The sequence below is a fragment of the Chiloscyllium punctatum genome, chromosome 24 (genome assembly GCF_047496795.1).
Source record: "Chiloscyllium punctatum isolate Juve2018m chromosome 24, sChiPun1.3, whole genome shotgun sequence".
NCBI classification, from domain to species: domain Eukaryota; kingdom Metazoa; phylum Chordata; class Chondrichthyes; order Orectolobiformes; family Hemiscylliidae; genus Chiloscyllium; species Chiloscyllium punctatum.
In genome coordinates, this window is record NC_092762.1 from 89,153,309 (window position 1) to 89,171,683 (window position 18,375).

At 44.1% G+C, this 18,375-nt stretch overlaps 1 protein-coding gene across 4 annotated transcripts in view; it reads right to left on the reverse strand.

Moving 5' to 3' along the window:
• upf1 (UPF1 RNA helicase and ATPase) overlaps window positions 1-17,693 on the reverse strand; it is a 76,794-nt gene extending 59,101 nt beyond the window's left edge. For all 4 annotated transcript variants that reach the window (XM_072594506.1, XM_072594505.1, XM_072594504.1 and 1 more), the window contains exon 1: window positions 17,271-17,693. In XM_072594506.1, the coding sequence (XP_072450607.1) occupies window positions 17,271-17,441 (171 nt within the window). In that variant the 5' untranslated portion in view covers window positions 17,442-17,693. The remainder of the gene's footprint in view (window positions 1-17,270) is intronic.
• Window positions 17,694-18,375: the final 682 nt, after the last annotated feature.

Below are 18,375 nucleotides of genomic sequence, written 5' to 3' on the forward strand. Positions count from 1 at the left end.
GAAAGATTCCATGTTCGGGACGATTTTGCCATTAAGCTTAATGGAGGGATGGACCTGACCTTGACTTGGGACAGATTGGTAAAGATGAGTCTTCTTGAACTTGAAGTTGTTCTTCAGTGTGCTTCTGTGAAGACATTGAACTAGACTTGAAGACTGTCTTCCAAGAGAGCAGTGATGACACTGTCATCTGCATACTGAAGTTCCGCATGTGAGGTTGGTGTTGTTTTCTTCTCAGATTTCAACCAATTGGAAAAAAAAAATCAAGATAGTGTAACAGAAAGAAGGTCGTATGTACCAAAGACTCTGCAACATACCATAGTGACGCCCAGTTTAACAAGCAGAACATCAAAAACATGGGGACAATGGAGACAGATTAAGGCAATTATGTTATATTGATCAACCATAATTGCAGCTGGGACATTAGATTTCCTACAGTATGGAAACAGGCCCTTTAGCCCAACAAGTCCACACCAACTTTCCGAAGAGTAACCCGCTCAGATCCATTCCCCTACCCTATATTTACCCCTAATACACCTAACACTGGGCAAATTAGCACGGCCAATTCACCTGACCGGCACATCTTTGGATTGTGGCACGAAACCAGAGCATTTGGAGGAAACCCACGCAGACACGGGGAGAATGTGCAAACTCCAAACAGACAGACAGTCGCCTGAGTCGAGAATCAGATTCGGGTCCCTGGTGCTGTAAGGCAGCAGTGCTAACCACTGAGCTGTGCCGCCTAGGTGGACTGCAGTGGCTCAAGAAAGCAAGCTCAACAGAAACCGATTCATAACTTAAGAGTTCAAAGTCTGTCAAGAAGAACATTCAGATATTTACATATGAATACTCAGTCAAGCAGGAATGACTTGTTGCACATGGAGCCTTTCTTCAAACATTCTATTTTAATAACTTGTAACAATCTAGTATCTTTAACAGTTATATATTTACCAACATCCACCTCTGCTGATTCTTCCATTACAATTTTCCAAAATCATTCCTCCCAATAATATTGTCAAAACATTGTCAATTGTCAAAATGCTAAACCACTGCCCAGAAGTACAACAACTGTGTAAATGAACACTAACACACCCTAATGCACAGCTCAGCTGCACATCATGTTAGGAAGTGCAAGCAGCTTCACACTGAATGCCCATTTGAAACTATACCACGGAAGAGCTTATAGCAAAGCAAGTGCAGGAGAGGCTAAGCAGCTCTTTAAAGTGCTAGGGTGTGCTGCTCAAAGTAAATAACACCCAGATCATTTTGACTGACCACTTCGACTCCTGCCAAATTGATCGATCAATACCAGTTAAGTGATTTAGGATTCTGATTCGCAAAGTAATTTAATTTGCAGAAGAGATTACCAATTGTCACCTCCAACTACAAGCTAATTCCAATCTGAGTACCGTTTAATTTTAAATTCAAGATTAGGAACACACCATTAACAGGTTTAATCCACTCATTAAAGCTCCCATATAATTCCTGAATTTATTACAATTTTCTAATTTAAGATTTACATTGATTATTATGTAAACAGGTCAAACTACAATCTTGAATGAGGACACTGGCTGCAACACATGCTGGAGCACAAATACTAAATGTTTATAATGACAATGAATATTGCTGATGTAAACAAGGGTTTATGATTTTATAGACATCTTTTATTATGGATCAAAATGGGAAAAGGATTTTGGAAGAAATTGTTGGAGCTCACCGAGCTGCATTTACACAGGGGAGGTTCAGTGACATGCGTGCAAAGTGAGCTTCACCCAACGACATATTACTGATAATATTTGTGCAATCAGAAATAGTGGCACCTGGTGAGGTGAATAACGTGTATTGTGTTTATGATACGGGAGAGAAGTCTCCAAACTGCAGAACACTCACTCTCTCTCTGATGAAGTAACCAAAATCTGAGATATGACCAGTGACTTGAACATAGAAACAGGAGCAGACCATTCAACCCCTCAAGCCTATTCCACTGCCATTCAATGAAATCATGGTTGATTTGTGGCCCAAATCCAAATAAATGCATGTACCCCATATCTCTTAACACTAAACAAAAATTTATCTCAGTTTGAAACTAACAACAGATCTAGCATCAGCTGCCCTTTGTGGAAGAGTTCAAACTTCTACCCTTTCTAACATCTCCCCTGAACAGGCTGGCCCCAGTGACTGAAAGGACATGAAAGGGAGGAGATCAGAGAACAGAAGATCTTAGGAAGCAAAGAGGGTACCTCATTGAATCCTGTGGACCAGTGTTATTGAACTAAGAATCATCATTTTGGGGTGTGTATGTATGTATGTCTGTACAGAGATTTAGAGGGTTAAGCATTTCAGGTTGAGAATTCATACTTTTGTTTGCCTGTGATATCAATTTATTTGTAATAAATAGAACATAGAACATTACAGTGCAGTACAGGACCTTTGGCCTTCGATGTTTCCACAGGTTGGCGCAACACTCTGAAGCCCATCTAACTTACATTATTCCATTCTCATCCATATGCCTATCCAATGACCATTTAAATGCCCGTAAAGTTGGTGAGTCTACAACTGTTACAGGCAGGGCGTTCTACGCCTCTACTACTCTGAGCAAAGAAACGACCTCTGACATCCGTCCCACATCCATCACCCCTCAATTTGAAGCTATGCCCCTTCGTGCTAGCCATCACGATCCTTGGAAAAAGGCTCTCACTGTTCACCCGATCTAACTATTTTCTTATATGTCTCAACTAAGTCACCTCAACCACCTTCTCTCTAATGAAAATAGCCTCAAGTCACTCTGTAATATTAAAAGATTAAATGGGAATATCTCTGAATATTAAATGTAATATTAAAGCAGATGACTCCCCACTCCATTTACATGGACATTTGCCACTCCTCTCCTGCTATTATCAAATTGAACTATCATTCAATCTCTTCCATTCAGAAATGCTTTCTAGCCATCCCCGGAAGTGAGTTATGCCACACCTACATTGTCTTGGGGCATTACAGAATCAGGAAATCGTCCACATAAAGATTCCCTAGGATTAGGAAGATAACATTATCTCCGAGGATGATCTCATCCTGATATTGTACCTGAGTGTGACTGGGGGTTGCCTTCAGTGGCATGTGACTGTGAAGGAGTGGTCAGAGTATCTGTAAGCATGACCAACTGACCTGAATAAAGGGAATGTATTTTCTTTGTTCAGTGCCTTCACATTCCTGCGAGTGGGGGTCAAAGGGGGTCACCTAGCTTGTACAAGCTTTAATAAACTTTAAATGTTTGCAGAAGTTGGTATATGCAAATTGAATCTTGTATGAGAAGCCTCAGTAAAAGAACTGAACACCTCAAACTTTCTTTGTAAGACCATGCTTCCATACCAGGCAACATCGTGGTAAATCTCCTCTGAACCCTTTCCAAAGATTCCACATCCTTCCTATAAAGCGGTGACCAGAACTGTACGCAATATTCCAAGTGCAGCCACACCAGAGTTTCGTACAGCTGCAACATGACCTCATGGTTCCAAAATTTGATCCCTCTACTAATAAAAGCTAACACACCGTATGCCTTCTTAACAACCCGATCAACCTGGGTGGCAACTTTCAGGAATCTACGTACATGGACACAGATCTCTCTGCTCATCTACACTATCAAGAATCTTACCATTAACCCAGCCCTCTGTATTCCTGTTACTCCTTCTAAAGGGTATCACCTCTCACCTTTTTGCATTAGACTCCATTTGCCACCTCTCAGCCTAGCTCTGCAGCTTATCCATGTCCCTCTGTAACCTACATCATCCTTGGGCACTATCCACAACTGTACTGAGCTTTATGTCTTCTGCAAATTTACTAACTCATCCTCCAAACCCTCATTGAAGTAATTTATAAAAATGACGAACAGCTGTGGACCCAAATCTAATCCTTGCAGTAGACCACTAGCAACTGAACTCCAGGATAAACATTATCCATCAACCATCACCCTCTGTCTTCTTGCAGCTAGCCTATTTCTGATCCAAACCGCTAAAGCACCCTCAGTCCCACACCTCCGTATTTTGGACAACAGCCTACCATGGGGAACCTTATCAAATACCTTACTGAAATCCATATATGCCACATCAACCGTGTTACCCTCATCGACCTAATTGGTTACCATCTCAAAGAACTCAATAAGGTTTGTGAGGCATGACCTACCATTTACAAAACTGTATTGACCATCCATAATCAACTTATTCCTGTCGAGATGATTATAAATCCTCTCTTATAACCTTTTCCAACACTTTACTCAACTGAAGTAAGGCTCACTGGTCTATAATTACCAGGGTTGTCTCTTCTCTCCTCCTTGAAGGGAACAACATTGCAAACCTCCAGTCTTTTGGTACTATTCCTGATGACAAAGATCAAAGGCTTGGCAATCTACTCCCTGGCTTTTCTAGAGAATTCTAGGATAAATCCCATCCGGCCCTGGGAATTTATTTATTTTCACACCTCCTCCTGGCGAACCTCAATCCCATCTAGTCTAGAAGCCTGTTTGTCAGTATTATCCTCAACAACACTGTCTTTTTCCAGTGTGAGTAGTGACAAAAAATATTCATTTAGTGCTTCCCTTATCTCCAGAATAGCATTTTCTTGTTAACCAAGTACAAATACATAGTTGGAGTTTTAGTTTAACCCAAGCCCATTCCTCAGGTAAATCGATTCAAAGTACTCAATTCCTTAATTTTTAACTTTGCAATGCACCAAGGTACTGGACTGGAGTAGGAGCACATCTTTGCAGAATGGGACGTGACATGATGGAACGACGAAAATAAGCAGACGACATCTGACTGAACAAAATTCCACGTACACAGTAGACCTTTCACCTAGCTTGTACCTTAACTCCCCAGAAGACTTCACTGAATGTTACATGAGAGGAGCCAAAATTTAAGAGATTAATAAGATTATAGATTTCATAAATATGCATTCTGCTTTGTTGCTGCTTTTGATATGTTAAAAGGATTTATGAACAGTATGTAATGCTGTACCAGGGGTTACAGAAGATTGCCAATATAGATATGAAATTAATTCCCAGTCCGCTCAACTAATCAAAGTAATCCACAATATTAATTTGGGAAACAAACTGGAATAGCTTCAAGGAAAGCAGCCAGGGAAACTGTCAATCTGATGCCCACAGCAAAATTTTTAAACTAAAATGCTCAAAACTCACCTTGCCCTACCTGGTAATACACAAAGTTTAGATACCCTTCAAAGGCCCTTCATATGCTAAGTACTGACCCTTGTATAGAGGTCAACTACTGAGCACAATTTGATATCATTATGCATACAATTTGAAGTGGTTTGCCTTTGGCATTCATATTCAGACAGAGCATGCACACGGAGAAAAGTTTACTTTAACTGCAACTTCCGTACAAAACATTTCCAATTAAAAATTATTGTACCTTTACAAACTTGACGAACAGAGTATCCTTTTGGAAGAAAACAACTGTTATGGGAAGGGGGTGGGGAGGGGAAAAGAGGAGAGTGTAACTTTACATAAACGGCAGGGATTGATAGCAAAGGAACCACTGAAATGATACAGAACAGAAGGGGGCTATTTAGCCCATCTTCTCCACACCAATGCGAAGACAACCAGATGTTATTTTAATCCTTTCTTCCTTCAGATGGGCCCATAGCCGTGCAGCTTACAGCATTTAAAGATGCAAAATACTGGAACTTAAATGTTTTAGAATCTCTGCCTCCATAAGCAACTCAGGTAGCGAATTCCAGATACCCACCATCCTCTGCTTAAAAAGGTATTTCCTCACCACCCCTCTAATCCTTCTGCCATTTAGCTTGAATCTGTGACTGCTGGTTTTTGAACACTCTGCCAAAAGAAACAGACTCCTCCTGTCAACTACATCTCTACCCTTCATAATTTTGTATACCTCAATCATTTCAAACCTCACCTCTTCTGTCTCAAGGAAAACCCCAACCTTTCAAATCTCTCCTCATAACTGCACTTTGTCAACCCTGACAACATTCCAGAAATTTTCTCTGCACTCTCAACACAGCAATTATGTCCTTCCTGTAATGCGATGACCAGAAATGCACACAATACTCCAGTCATGGTCTCACCTGTGCCATATACAATTCATCTTTGACTACTTTTGTATTCTGCCAATGAAGGATGGCATTCTATATGCCTTCTTTACAACCTTATTCTACCTTTACTGCTACCGTTAGGGACCTGTGCACTTGCACAATCCGATCTCTCACTTCATCTATCCCTCTCAGTATATTTGCATTTATTCCCTTTTACTGTTTAACCTCTAAATACATCACCTTACACTTACACAGTTAAACTCAATCTGCCACTTTCTTGCCCACTCACCAACCCAACATCATTTTTGAGCTTATATCCATCCTCTACACAACCAATTTTTGCAAGTTTTCCAATTGCGCACTCGGCATTCAAATGTAAAACAAGCAGGAGTCCAAACACCAAGTGTTGCGGAATACCACTTGAAACAGTTTTCCATTTGCAAGGGCAGACATTGACCATTACCTTTTGTTTCCTATGACAGAGCAGACTTTGGATCCAATTCAACACATTACCTGGTATCAACAGGCTTTTACTTTTTTTGACCAGTTTGCCATGGCAGTTGCCTCACTAAAATCCATGTAAACAACATCCAGTGCACTTCCATCAATCTTCGTCACTTCCTCAAATAACTCAATTAAAATTTGTAAGGCATGGCCTTCCCTTAAAGCCATGCTAACTTTCCCTGATTAGTTCCATGCCTTTGTGAATGACAGTTTATCCAATCACTCAGAATCCCGACAGTGCACATAGAAGCCATTGATCCTAACTTGTCTGCACCAAACCTCCAAAGAAAATCCTACTCAAAACCCGCCCCAACAACCCTGTATTTAACATGGCTAGTCCAACGAACCTGCACATATATGCACATATTTGGACTGTGGGAAGAAACCTACTCAGACACAGGGAAAATGTGCAAATGCCACACGAACAGTCAAGGCTAGACTGGAAACCAAATCCCTGGCACTCTACTAACCAATATGACACCTCTATCGTCAATTGATTGTGACAATTTCCCACTACTGAAAAATGCCAATCTGGCCTATAATTGGTTTCTTCATACCCTTTTTAAACAACTAAATCACATTTGCATTCCTCTAGTCTTTTGGCACCACACATAGGTAGAGTGAAGATTGAAAAATAATGCTCAGAGCATTTATTTTCCCCCTGACATCCTTCAGCATCTTAGGGAACAATCCTTCCCATCCTGGCAACATGTCCACTTACAAAGGGTCCATCTCATCTAACACTTCCTCTCTCATTATGGCTATTTTGTCCAATATTTCAACTCCTACTATATCCACATCACCCCTTTCCTTTGTAAACATGGAAACAAAAAATTCATTTCAAATTTTTCACATTTCCTCTGCATCCTCACACAAGTTCCTTTCTTTCTCTGATAGGTCCCATGTTTTCCTTAACTACACCTGTGCTCTCTACTTCCTGATAAAATATCCTTTATTTAGCTTGCCAACATTTTTTTCATTCCCTGATTTTTTTTTGTCTATTTGATCCCTGTTCTCCTCTAGGTTGTTTGCAGTGTGGGTTTTGTGCGACTATCAAAAGCTTTTTATTCCTGTTTATTCTTTACCTGTATTTTTCTAGACCACCACGGGGGTGTCGATTTGGCAGTATCATTCTTATTTTTGGAGGGAACATATCTGTTTAATGCCCCAAAGATCGCACTTTTTAAGCACCTCCCACTGGCTTACCACAGATTCATCCTTTAGCCATCCTGTCCAGTCCACATCATCCAAACACTTTTCAATTTTGTAAAATTCACTTTTCCCCAGTAAAAAGCTTTTACTTATAATTTATCTCTGTCCTTTTCCACAATAATGCCAGATCTAACAAAACTGTGGTCACTATCCCCAATATGACATCCATCGTCACTTTGCCTACTTGCCCATCGTCACTTCCCAAAACTAAATACAGAAATCTGTCTCCTTGTGTTGGGCTTGTCACATTGTTTTTGAAAAAAAAAACTTTTGGAACAGTTCCTGAATTTTTCAATCTCATTGTCTGAAACCCAGTTGATGTTGGGTTAGTTAAAGCCTACTATTGCCCTCAAGAATCATACAGCACAGAAACAGAACCGCCAGTTCAACTAATCCATGCCAACTATAATCCCAAACTAAACTAGCCTCACCTGCCTGCACTGGACCCATATCACTCCAAGCATTTTCAATCCATGTAGTTATCTACAAGTCTTTTAAACACTGACCGTACCCACATTCACCACTTCCTCTGGAAGTTCATTCAACACACAAACCACTGAAAAAAATTGCCCTTCATGTCTTTTTTAAATCTCTCACCATAAGAATATGCCCTTATTCCTACAGGCAGAAATAGGTACACATCATATATTCTTCTAGCTCTTTGGGCACCTGTAGTACACTCCTTGTAATGTGATTACCTTTTTTATTTGCTAAGCTCAACTTATAAAGCCTCATTTGTTATCTTGTTTAGTGTATCATCACTTCTCACATCTGTAATTCATTCTTTAACCAATACTGCTACCCCGCTTCCTTTAAGTCGCCCGTTCTAACATGCCTGAAAACTCTATACTCAGGGATAGTGAGCTGCTAATTCTGTGCCTTCTTTAGCCAGGTTTCTGTTATAGTGTGCTGCTATGTGTCTATCTGTGCCCTTTGTTCATCTGTCTTGTTCATACATTCCCTGCACTGAAGTATAAACAGCTCAACCCAGTCAATTTCCTTTACTGGACACATTTTAAGCCTTGTTTTTATTTGTCTTTCCAAGTTGCTGAAACGTGGAGGAGCCAACAGTGGACTGGGGTGGGCAAAGTTAAAAATCACACAACACCAGGTTATAGTCCAACAGGCTTATTTGGAGGCACTGCTCCTTCATCAGGTGGCTGCTGAATACATCACCCACTGTTCTATTTCCTGTTTCCTGATCTGAATCTAACCCATCTGAATTGGACTCTACACTTTGGTTCCCATTCCACTGCCATACTAGTTAGAAGTCTCATGGAATGGCACAAGCCCCATCGAAGGTGTTTGTCCCACTCTGCCCAGGTGCAACTTGTTAGGTTTGTACATGTCCCATTTTCTCCAGAAATGGTCCCATTACCTCAAGAATCTAAATCCCCTCCCTGGTACACCATTTCAGAAGTTGTGTTTTTATCAGATCAACTCTCTTATTCCTGCTCTCACTAGCATGTGACACAATGAGTAACCCTGACATTAATACATTTGAGGTCCCACCTTTTAATTTATTTCCTAACTTCTTAGTACCTGAAGTTGGCTGCACAGTTGGATAGTGGTCAAGGCGGCAGAGGTATGCTTGCCTTCATCGGACGGGGTATTGAGTATAAGAGCTGGCAGGCCATGTTAAAATTGTACAAGACTTTGGTTTGGCCGCTTTTAGAATACTGTGTACAGTTCTGGGCGCCACATTACCAAAAGGATGTGGACGCTTTGGAGAGGATGCAGAGAAGGTTTACGAGGATGTTGCCTGGTATGGAAGGTGCTAGATATGAAGAGTGGTTGAGTAGGTTAGGATTGTTTTCATTCGAAAAAAGACGATTGAGGGGGGACCTAATTGAGGTCTACAAACTGGGAATTTGTCTTGCAAACGTTTCGTCCCCTGTCTAGGTGACATCCTCAGTGCTTGGGAGCCTCCTGTGAAGCGCTTCTGTGCTGTTTCCTCCGGCATTTATAGTGGTCTGTCTCTGCCGCTTCCGGTTGTCAGTTTGAGCTGTCCGCTGTAGTGGCCGGTATATTGGGTCCAGGTCGATGTGTTTGTGCCATGGCACTCATCCACAGACTCTCTCAACAAACACATCGACCTGGACCCAATATACCGGCCACTGCAGCGGACAGCTGGAACTGACAACCGGAAGCGGCAGAGACAGGCCACTATAAATGCCGGAGGAAACAACACAAAAACGCTTCACAGGAGGCTCCCAAGCACTGAGGATGTCACCTAGACAGGGGACGAAACGTTTGCAAGACAAATTCCCAGCTCGGCGAACAGAACCACAACAACGAGCACCCGAGCTACAAATCTTCCCCCAAACTTTGAGGTCTACAAAATCATGAAGGTTACAGACAGGGTGGATAGAGATAAGCTTTTTCTCGGTGAGAGATTCAATAATGATAGTTCACGGTTCAAGGTGAGAGGTGAAAAGTTTAAGAGGGATACACATGGAAAGTACTTTGCATAGAGGGTGGTAGGTGCCTAGAACGCGTTGCCAGCAGCGGTAGATTAGATTAGATTACATTACAGTGTGGAAACAGGCCCTTCAGCCCAACAAGTCCACACCGACCCGCCAAAGCACAACCCACCCATACCCCTACATTTAGCCCTTACCTAACACTATGGGCAATTTAGCATGGCCAATTCACCTTACCTGCACATCTTTGGACTGTGGGAGGAAACCGGAGGACCCGGAGGAAACCCACACAACCACGGGGAGAACATGCAAACGCCATACAGACAGTTGCCTGAGGCAGAAATTGAACCCGGGTCTCTGGCGCTATGAGGCAGCAGTGCTAACCACTGTGCTATTGTGCCGCCCTTAGGTAGTAGAGGCAGGTACGGTTATTTAAGATGAGTCTGGACAGATGCACAAGTAGGTGGGGAGCAGAGGGATACAGATGCTTAGGAATTGGGCGATAAGTTTAGACAGTTGATTTGGACTGGCACAGGCTTGGAGGGTCAAAGGGCCTGTTTCTGGGGTGTAAACTTTCTTTGTTCTTACATTCAGCTTTCAGGTCCTCATCCCTTTGTTGTTGGTACCTAGGTGTACCACAACCACTGGCTGTTCACCCTCCCAATCCAGGGCATCCTGCAATAGCTTTATCACATCCCTGACCCTGGCACCAGGGAGGCAACATACCATCCTGGATTCATACCTGTGGTCAAAGTAGTGCCTACCTGCACCCCTTACCATTGAATTCCCATCACTTCAGCGCTGCTGATCGTTTGCCTCCCATTCTTTACAACAGAGCCACCGATGGTACCACAAACTTGGCTGATGCTGCTTTCCCCCGAGGGGGCAACACCATCAACCCCAACCCCTGAAACACTATCCAAAAGTTCCTGACCACAGGACCTCCTGCACTTCCTTCCTGAGCCTTTTGCTTTGTCTGATGGTCACCTATTCCCTTTCTACCTGTGTAAGCCTCACCTGCATTGCGACCACTTCGTTAAATGCGCTGTCCACGACATTCTCAATATGATGATGCTCCACAGCGAGTCCATCTGCAGCTCCAGCCCCAAAACACAGTTAGCCAGTAGCTGCAGCCAGACAGACTTCTGGCACCCTTAGTCATCAGGGACAATGGGAACACCCCTTATTTCCCACATTGGTCTGAGGTTTCCTGTCATGACTTCCCTCTGGAAGAAACTAGTTACTCCCTTTAAGAGAATTTTATTAAGCTAAGGACCTTCATTCACTTCAAACATTTTAAAATCACTAGTCTCTACTTCAGTTAAAGTATTATGCTTTGAAATCTCGAAGAAAAATGCTCTGCAGGCATCATGTACCAACTGGCTGTTTCCATTGAGACCATGACACTTCCTCAACGGCCCAAGCAAACAGTGAACACCATATTCAGTCTTTCAGCTTCACCTACTCTGTTTTTAACCAACTCTTAAAAGCACTCATTTAGCTAAGCAATACTCAGTGCAGCACAAGCTATAAATGATAGTTGACTTACCAACAAAAATTAAACAGACAGGGTAGTGAACCTAACTACCACTAAGAGTTTACTCAACAGGACAATATGCAGCACATCTGTTTTCATTCCATAATGGTAGCAGGTGACAATTAAAATGGAACTCTTTAAATCAGATTGCAAATACTTATAATGCACATCTGAAACTGTCCATTTTATATTTTAAACTTCAACTATTTACAAATATAAATGTTAAAATACCATTACTGTTGAATAAAAGCAGAATGGCCAGCTCAGGGAGGTCTCCTCAGATATTGAAGTTTTTGACTAACGATGAAAAACTGTTGTGACCTCACTGCATTGTTTACATGCAAAATTGACCAAATACGTTATACTTTGAGTTTTTTAAAACCAAATCTGGGTGTATTTTAAAATATCATTCCAGTAAAGAATCAGCTGCAGAAAAGGCAACAGCTCTGTTGCATTCTAGTCCTTATACTTTACAGACTAAGATGAAAGTATAGGAAAAAGTGTGTTATGGAGATTCAATCTGCAGCATTGCTGGAAGAGCTATCAAATTAGTCCTGTTCTTCACCCACAGTCCTACATATTTCACTTCCAAGTATATTCAATTCAGTTTTGAAAGTTCCTAACGTATTTGCTTCCATCATTTTTAGACAACACATTCAAGATAACTTGCACCACAATATTTTTATCTCCCTGTGGTTGTGTCTCAATTCTCTCAATCTTGGTACTGATCAGATGCCATTGGATACGGTTTCCCCATCAGAAGTCGTCTTCATTATGAGCACTGACTAATTTTTCCCTTTATTGATCACAGGTACAATTCATTTCTTTAGGTCCCTTTACATTATCAAAACCATTTGACTCTCACCAATTAAACACTATTGCCAAAACAAATCATGCATCATTATGCTTGGGCTTAAAATCAATCAGCCTCACCACTGATATTCTCAAGTAAGAGAGCTGAGAATATCAGTGGTGAGGCTGATTGATTGGTTACCCTTCAGACCAGATGCTAAATAGAATCACTGGCCTTTTTTTCAACATTTTGTTATTGTTAAAAATCTTTGGCCCTCTATTTTACTTTTGAAATCTGTCCAATAACACATGTTAAAAGATCCCATGTCGCAAACTGTTAGACATTACAGCATTAAGCATATCTTGGTAAACATGCTCCCAAATATACCTTGCCATCTAGTTTTTGGGGTTTGAAGGAAAGAGTTTATTTTAGTTATAAAAACAGAATGCTGGAGAAACACCAACAGGTCTGTCAATATCTGAGGAGAGAGAAACAGCGCTAATGTTGACTTCAACATAACTAACTTATGAGGAAGGAAGTTCCATACACACAAACTTAAAAAAAAGTTCCATCCAAATGAACAAAGATGGAGATGTGGAAGCCCTGATGCAATATTATTGAAGAATATCTTCTGCACAAATGTATTTGGTGAAGAGGCATCCTATACACCCTTTGTGGGTTGTATGTGATAGAATCAGCAAAGAAAATAATGTTTAGTTAGGTACTTAAACAGTGAAAGTAGAGAAATGAGTAACAAGTACACAGGATTCTTATCATACAGTTCAAAGTCAAACTCTAGGAGTTTAGCTTCACCAGTTTACAAGTATTTGAATCAGAAAACAAGCTTTGAGTTTTGTTATTTTAAAAATATATGCACTCTGTTCTACAGAGAAGAATTTATATCGTACAGAATACAAGTTAAACAGGAATTAAGATACTAAATGCTTGTGGAGTACACATCCTTGCAACACATCAGCCACATGGGAGCAACTGCGACATTTCAACAAAATATTCTGATTAATAAATGTCATTCAAAAGTGCTAATCAGTAACCAAAGAAAAAGTTACATTACAGCCTAGTTACACACTGACATCTTGGCTTGTAGAGATGAAAATCTTGACACCTAGAATCAGTGGGTATGCATTATTTTACTAAGGAATAGCTCAGGACAAGGTCTACAACTAGAGATTCAAGAAAACGTATAAAGCAAACCACCACTTTACACCATCAACACATTTATATCCATCGCATTTGCTGCAATGATCACAAACAAATTCTACACCAATATGCTCTAAATTCAACATTTCTTACGATATTTCTCATTGAACTCCCTGAATGTGCGCATCTGTGGAGCCACTTCACAGGTCAACAGCAAGCTATTTTCATGGCCTGTCCACTTTCTCTATTTCTTAATGGAAAAGCACAAATCTAGCAGCTTCTGAGGAGCAGGAGAGTTGACAATTTGGGCATAAGTCCTTCATCAGTAATGTTGGGGTTGACTTGGGTGGGGGGTGGGGTGGGGGAGAGAGAGAGAGAGAGAGAGAGAGCGCAGAGCACCGACAGATAAATAGGAGAGTGGAGGTGGCGCTGGGGGATGAAGGAGGAAGGTGGGGCTTGATTGTGATAGGTTGGCAGGGAGGGTGGACTCTCCAACATCTGCAGTCCTCACTTTCTCCATTTCTCAGACAGTTAAGAACTTAGTAGCTTCAACTGACCAAACTTAACTGTTCAGTGACTCAAACTTCATTCTGCAGAATGGGTGAATTGGCCACAGGCATTCCACTTCTTTGATCCTGGGAATGAATCCAGCCTTTACAGATGGTATGTCTGTTGGTTGCAATAATTCAACTCATGCATGATAACTGAACACAAACTGACAGCATCACTAAGAAGTCACAACTATTGGAGTAAAGGATCAAGAGATTCATATCTATGAGCAATGAGCAGCTTTAAAAGTTTGTTCTAATTTCTATCACTAATATCCTTAACCTTGACCAACAGATGTCACCAAAACCATGTCAACTAAGATCTACCATTGTATAGGAAAGGGATACAAACAAGCAAACTGTGCTTGGGCGGCACGGTGGCACGTGGTTAGCACTGCTGCCTCACAGTGCCAGAGACCCGGGTTCAATTCCCACCTCAGTCGACTGTCTGTGTGGAGTTTGCACATTCTCCCTGTGTCTGCGTGGGTTTCCTCCAGGTGCTCCGGTTTCCTCCCACAATCCAAAAATGTGCAGGTCAGGTGAAGTGGCCATGCTAAATTGCCCGCAGTGTTAGGTGCAGGGGTAAATGTAGGGGAATGGGTTGGGGTGGGTGCGCTTCAGCGGGTCGGTGTGGACTTGTTGGGTCGAAGAGCCTGTTTCCATACTAAGTAATCTAATCTAATCTACACACTCACAGCTGCAATACCAGTCATTACCCTCTATCTTAAAAGTGTGGTTAAATGGGAGTCACAGTTACTTCAACATGTTATTTTTCCAATGAAATTAAATGTTTGAAAGGCATGACAGTACATCAGAATAACAAACAGCTTTCAATTCTTGCCTCAAATCTGAGCTCCTCATTTTCTACCACAACATCATGCAGCATGGACAATGTTGTAGTATTGCGATACAATATTGAAATGGCACAATCATCATTTTCATATAATGATTGCTTAGCTTATTACATATGGTGTGGTGTTTGAGAGCTTTGATAGACATATGACTACTTCAAATGAAGTTTAAAAAATTCTAAACACACCCAGTGCTAAAAATTCACACAGCTGCCACCTCAGTTGTTTTTATCCTTGAAATTGTGAGTATGTGGGGACTTGCTCTGAACTCAGCAACTTCATAGGTTCCAATGGCCAAAAGATCCAGACTGGAATTAAGTGACTCACCCACAAGTCCAATAATTCTTATAACCTAAGTCAAAGTATCTAAGTAGTCTTCCTATCTGCACACTATGCCCAATTTCAACTGTATCTGGATTATGCATTTCCCATTCTCGCCCAACACTGTAGAACAGTGATGCGCTAATACCCAAGGTAGGTCACTCAGAACCTTTACATGGAATTTTATTGCACTGCCGCTGATGCAACCAACCGTCACTTTTAAACATGAACAGGTATTTTGTAAATTTCCACTCACTTCCAAAATGGTGGCAGCCTGATGGCTGCTTTTGGGTGGTTAGGTGGAGGGTCTTCACTTCAACAAATTATCCTTGTACCAAAGCCTTGTGTTGTATACATCAATCAAAATAAACCATATGAGCAGGCAGCTGGAGTTCAGTTGAACTGGGGCTTATTTTTATGAAGTTGAGGGGAAGCAACAGGCAAACCAGAATGTGAAGAATCCCAGGAATTTTCGCACCAGCATCACACTTACAGATACATACAAAAATCGATCTAGCAGATCAGGGAGCTCCAACCTCACCCCCTTAAGTTTTACAAATTCCTCTCTAACCAACAGTCCCCGCTTCCATTCCTCTCAACTCTTCAATAGCTCCTCATTCCACAGATTCCCAGACCTAGAGCAGCTTCACTTGGCATTAAGTACCATCGGGGCACTGCAAGGGGTGAGAAGAGGAGGAACGTATTGAATCGTTTGGCAGTGGATGCGAAGGGTTGTAGGAGGCGATGGTTTGTGGGAGTCGGGGGGGGGGGGGGGGGGGGGGGAAGGGGAGAGAAAGAGTCGGGGGGGGAGAGAGAAAGAGTCGGGGGGGGGGAGAGAAAGAGTCGGGGGGGGGGGGGGAGAGAAAGAGTCGGGGGGGGGGGGGGAGAGAAAGAGTCGGGGGGGGGGGGAGAGAAAGAGTCGGGGGGGGGGGGAGAGAAAGAGTCGGGGGGGGTGGGGGGAGAGAAAGAGTCGGGGGGGTGGGGGGAGAGAAAGAGTCGGGGGGGGTGGGGGGAGAGAAAGAGTCGGGGGGGTGGGGGGGAGAGAAAGAGTCGGGGGGGGTGGGGGGGAGAGAAAGAGTCGGGGGGGGTGGGGGGGAGAGAAAGAGTCGGGGGGGGGTGGGGGGGAGAGAAAGAGTCGGGGTGGGTGGGGGGGAGAGAAAGAGTCGGGGGGGGTGGGGGGGAGAGAAAGAGTCGGGGGGGGGGGAGAGAAAGAGTCGGGGGGGGAGAGAAAGAGTCGGGGGGGGGAGAGAAAGAGTCGGGGGGGGGGGAGAGAAAGAGTCGGGGGGGGGGAGAGAAAGAGTCGGGGGGGGTGGGGGGGAGAGAAAGAGTCGGGGGGGGGAGAGAAAGAGTCGGGGGGGGGGAGAGAAAGAGTCGGGGGGGGGGAGAGAAAGAGTCGGGGGGGGGTGGGGGGAGAGAAAGAGTCGGGGGGGGTGGGGGGGGAGAGAAAGAGTCGGGGGGGGTGGGGGGGAGAGAAAGAGTCGGGGGGGGTGGGGGGGAGAGAAAGAGTCGGGGGGGGTGGGGGAGGAGTCGGGGGGAGGGACTGGAGGCGAGGTGAGGAATAGTATGACCGCCCCCTATCTCTCAAACTCACCCCCCCCACCCCCTCTCCAAATCGGGCCTTGGAAGGCCCTGACGTCGCCGCCTCTCGACCCCACTGCCGCTTCCTGCCCTCCATGTGGGTCCTAGCCCACAAACCTCACTGAAACGACGTCCGGGGGCTGCACTCAAAGTCCTCACGGAAAAAAACAGGCTCGGACCTGGGAAAAGGGAGCTGGTCGCGCAGCCCGGGTTTAGGCCGCGCGACCTGGGACTGGCGTGGCTTTTTTTGGGGGGGGGGGGGAGGAGAGCCTCGTCACTCCTTACCTGGCCTTCGATGGGCCCTTGGCTCTGGCCCTGTGTTTGTGTCTGTGACGGTAAAGTGAAGTCGGTGAACTCGAACTCGGAGCCCTGCGTATCGGCCCCCAGCAGCTCGGCCTCCTCCGTGTCCAGGAAGGTGAGGGTCTGTGAGCTCGGCCCGTACGCGTCCACACTCATGGCGGCACGGCTCGGGAGCGCGCACTCGCCCCCCCCCGGCGCGATTCAAAACCCTAGAAACAACCGCTGCGCAGCGCGCGCGCGCCGGATGGATGAGGAGAGGCGAAGCGAGGTCGGGGCCTTGGCCACGCGTACTCGGCGGAAAGGCGGGGATAGAAAGGGCCGGTGGGCGCGGGTTCGGGAATCGATCGCTCGGTGGCGGCCACAGAAACCCAGCGAGAGCCGCAACTCCCCCGCAGCGCTGACGTAGTACACACTGCGTCGTGACGCACACTGAAACGTCATTGCGCCCGGGCATGCGGTGACGTCATCCCCAGCAAGAAGCGATGCCGTAATCCACAGGAGAGCGGCCTCATGTGAGTGGGCGGGAGAAATCTACCCCCATAACTCCCACCACGAGACCCAACTTCACCCCCACCATCATCATTCCCACACTCATCTCAATATCCCCACATACATCACCAATCCCACCATCAATTTCATCACTACCCAACCATCGCCCTTACTTCACGTTTAACCACTTCACAATCCCCATCCCTCCTCCTGAAATTCACTATCCAACACTCCATTACCACTGAACTCCCATCCTCACAGTTACCCATAATACCACCCCACAACGTTCACTGCCACACTCACTCACGCCCTAATAACCCTCTCACAGGCCTACACCATTGCCTATCCCCAACACATATTAACACGGCCCCAACATCATCACCCGTCAAAAGCAACAAGCCCCCTATCATCCCACCCCCTCATACATACAATCTCTCACACTGTCAACCCTAGTCCCCTCACATCACCCATTAAGATATTCCACCGTTCCCAACCAACTTCACATTCACCAGTGCCCTCACATTGCCATGATCTGCACCCCTTCATACCCCACCAAAATCCACCAACTCACATCATTACCACCAACCTCTCAAACTCCACT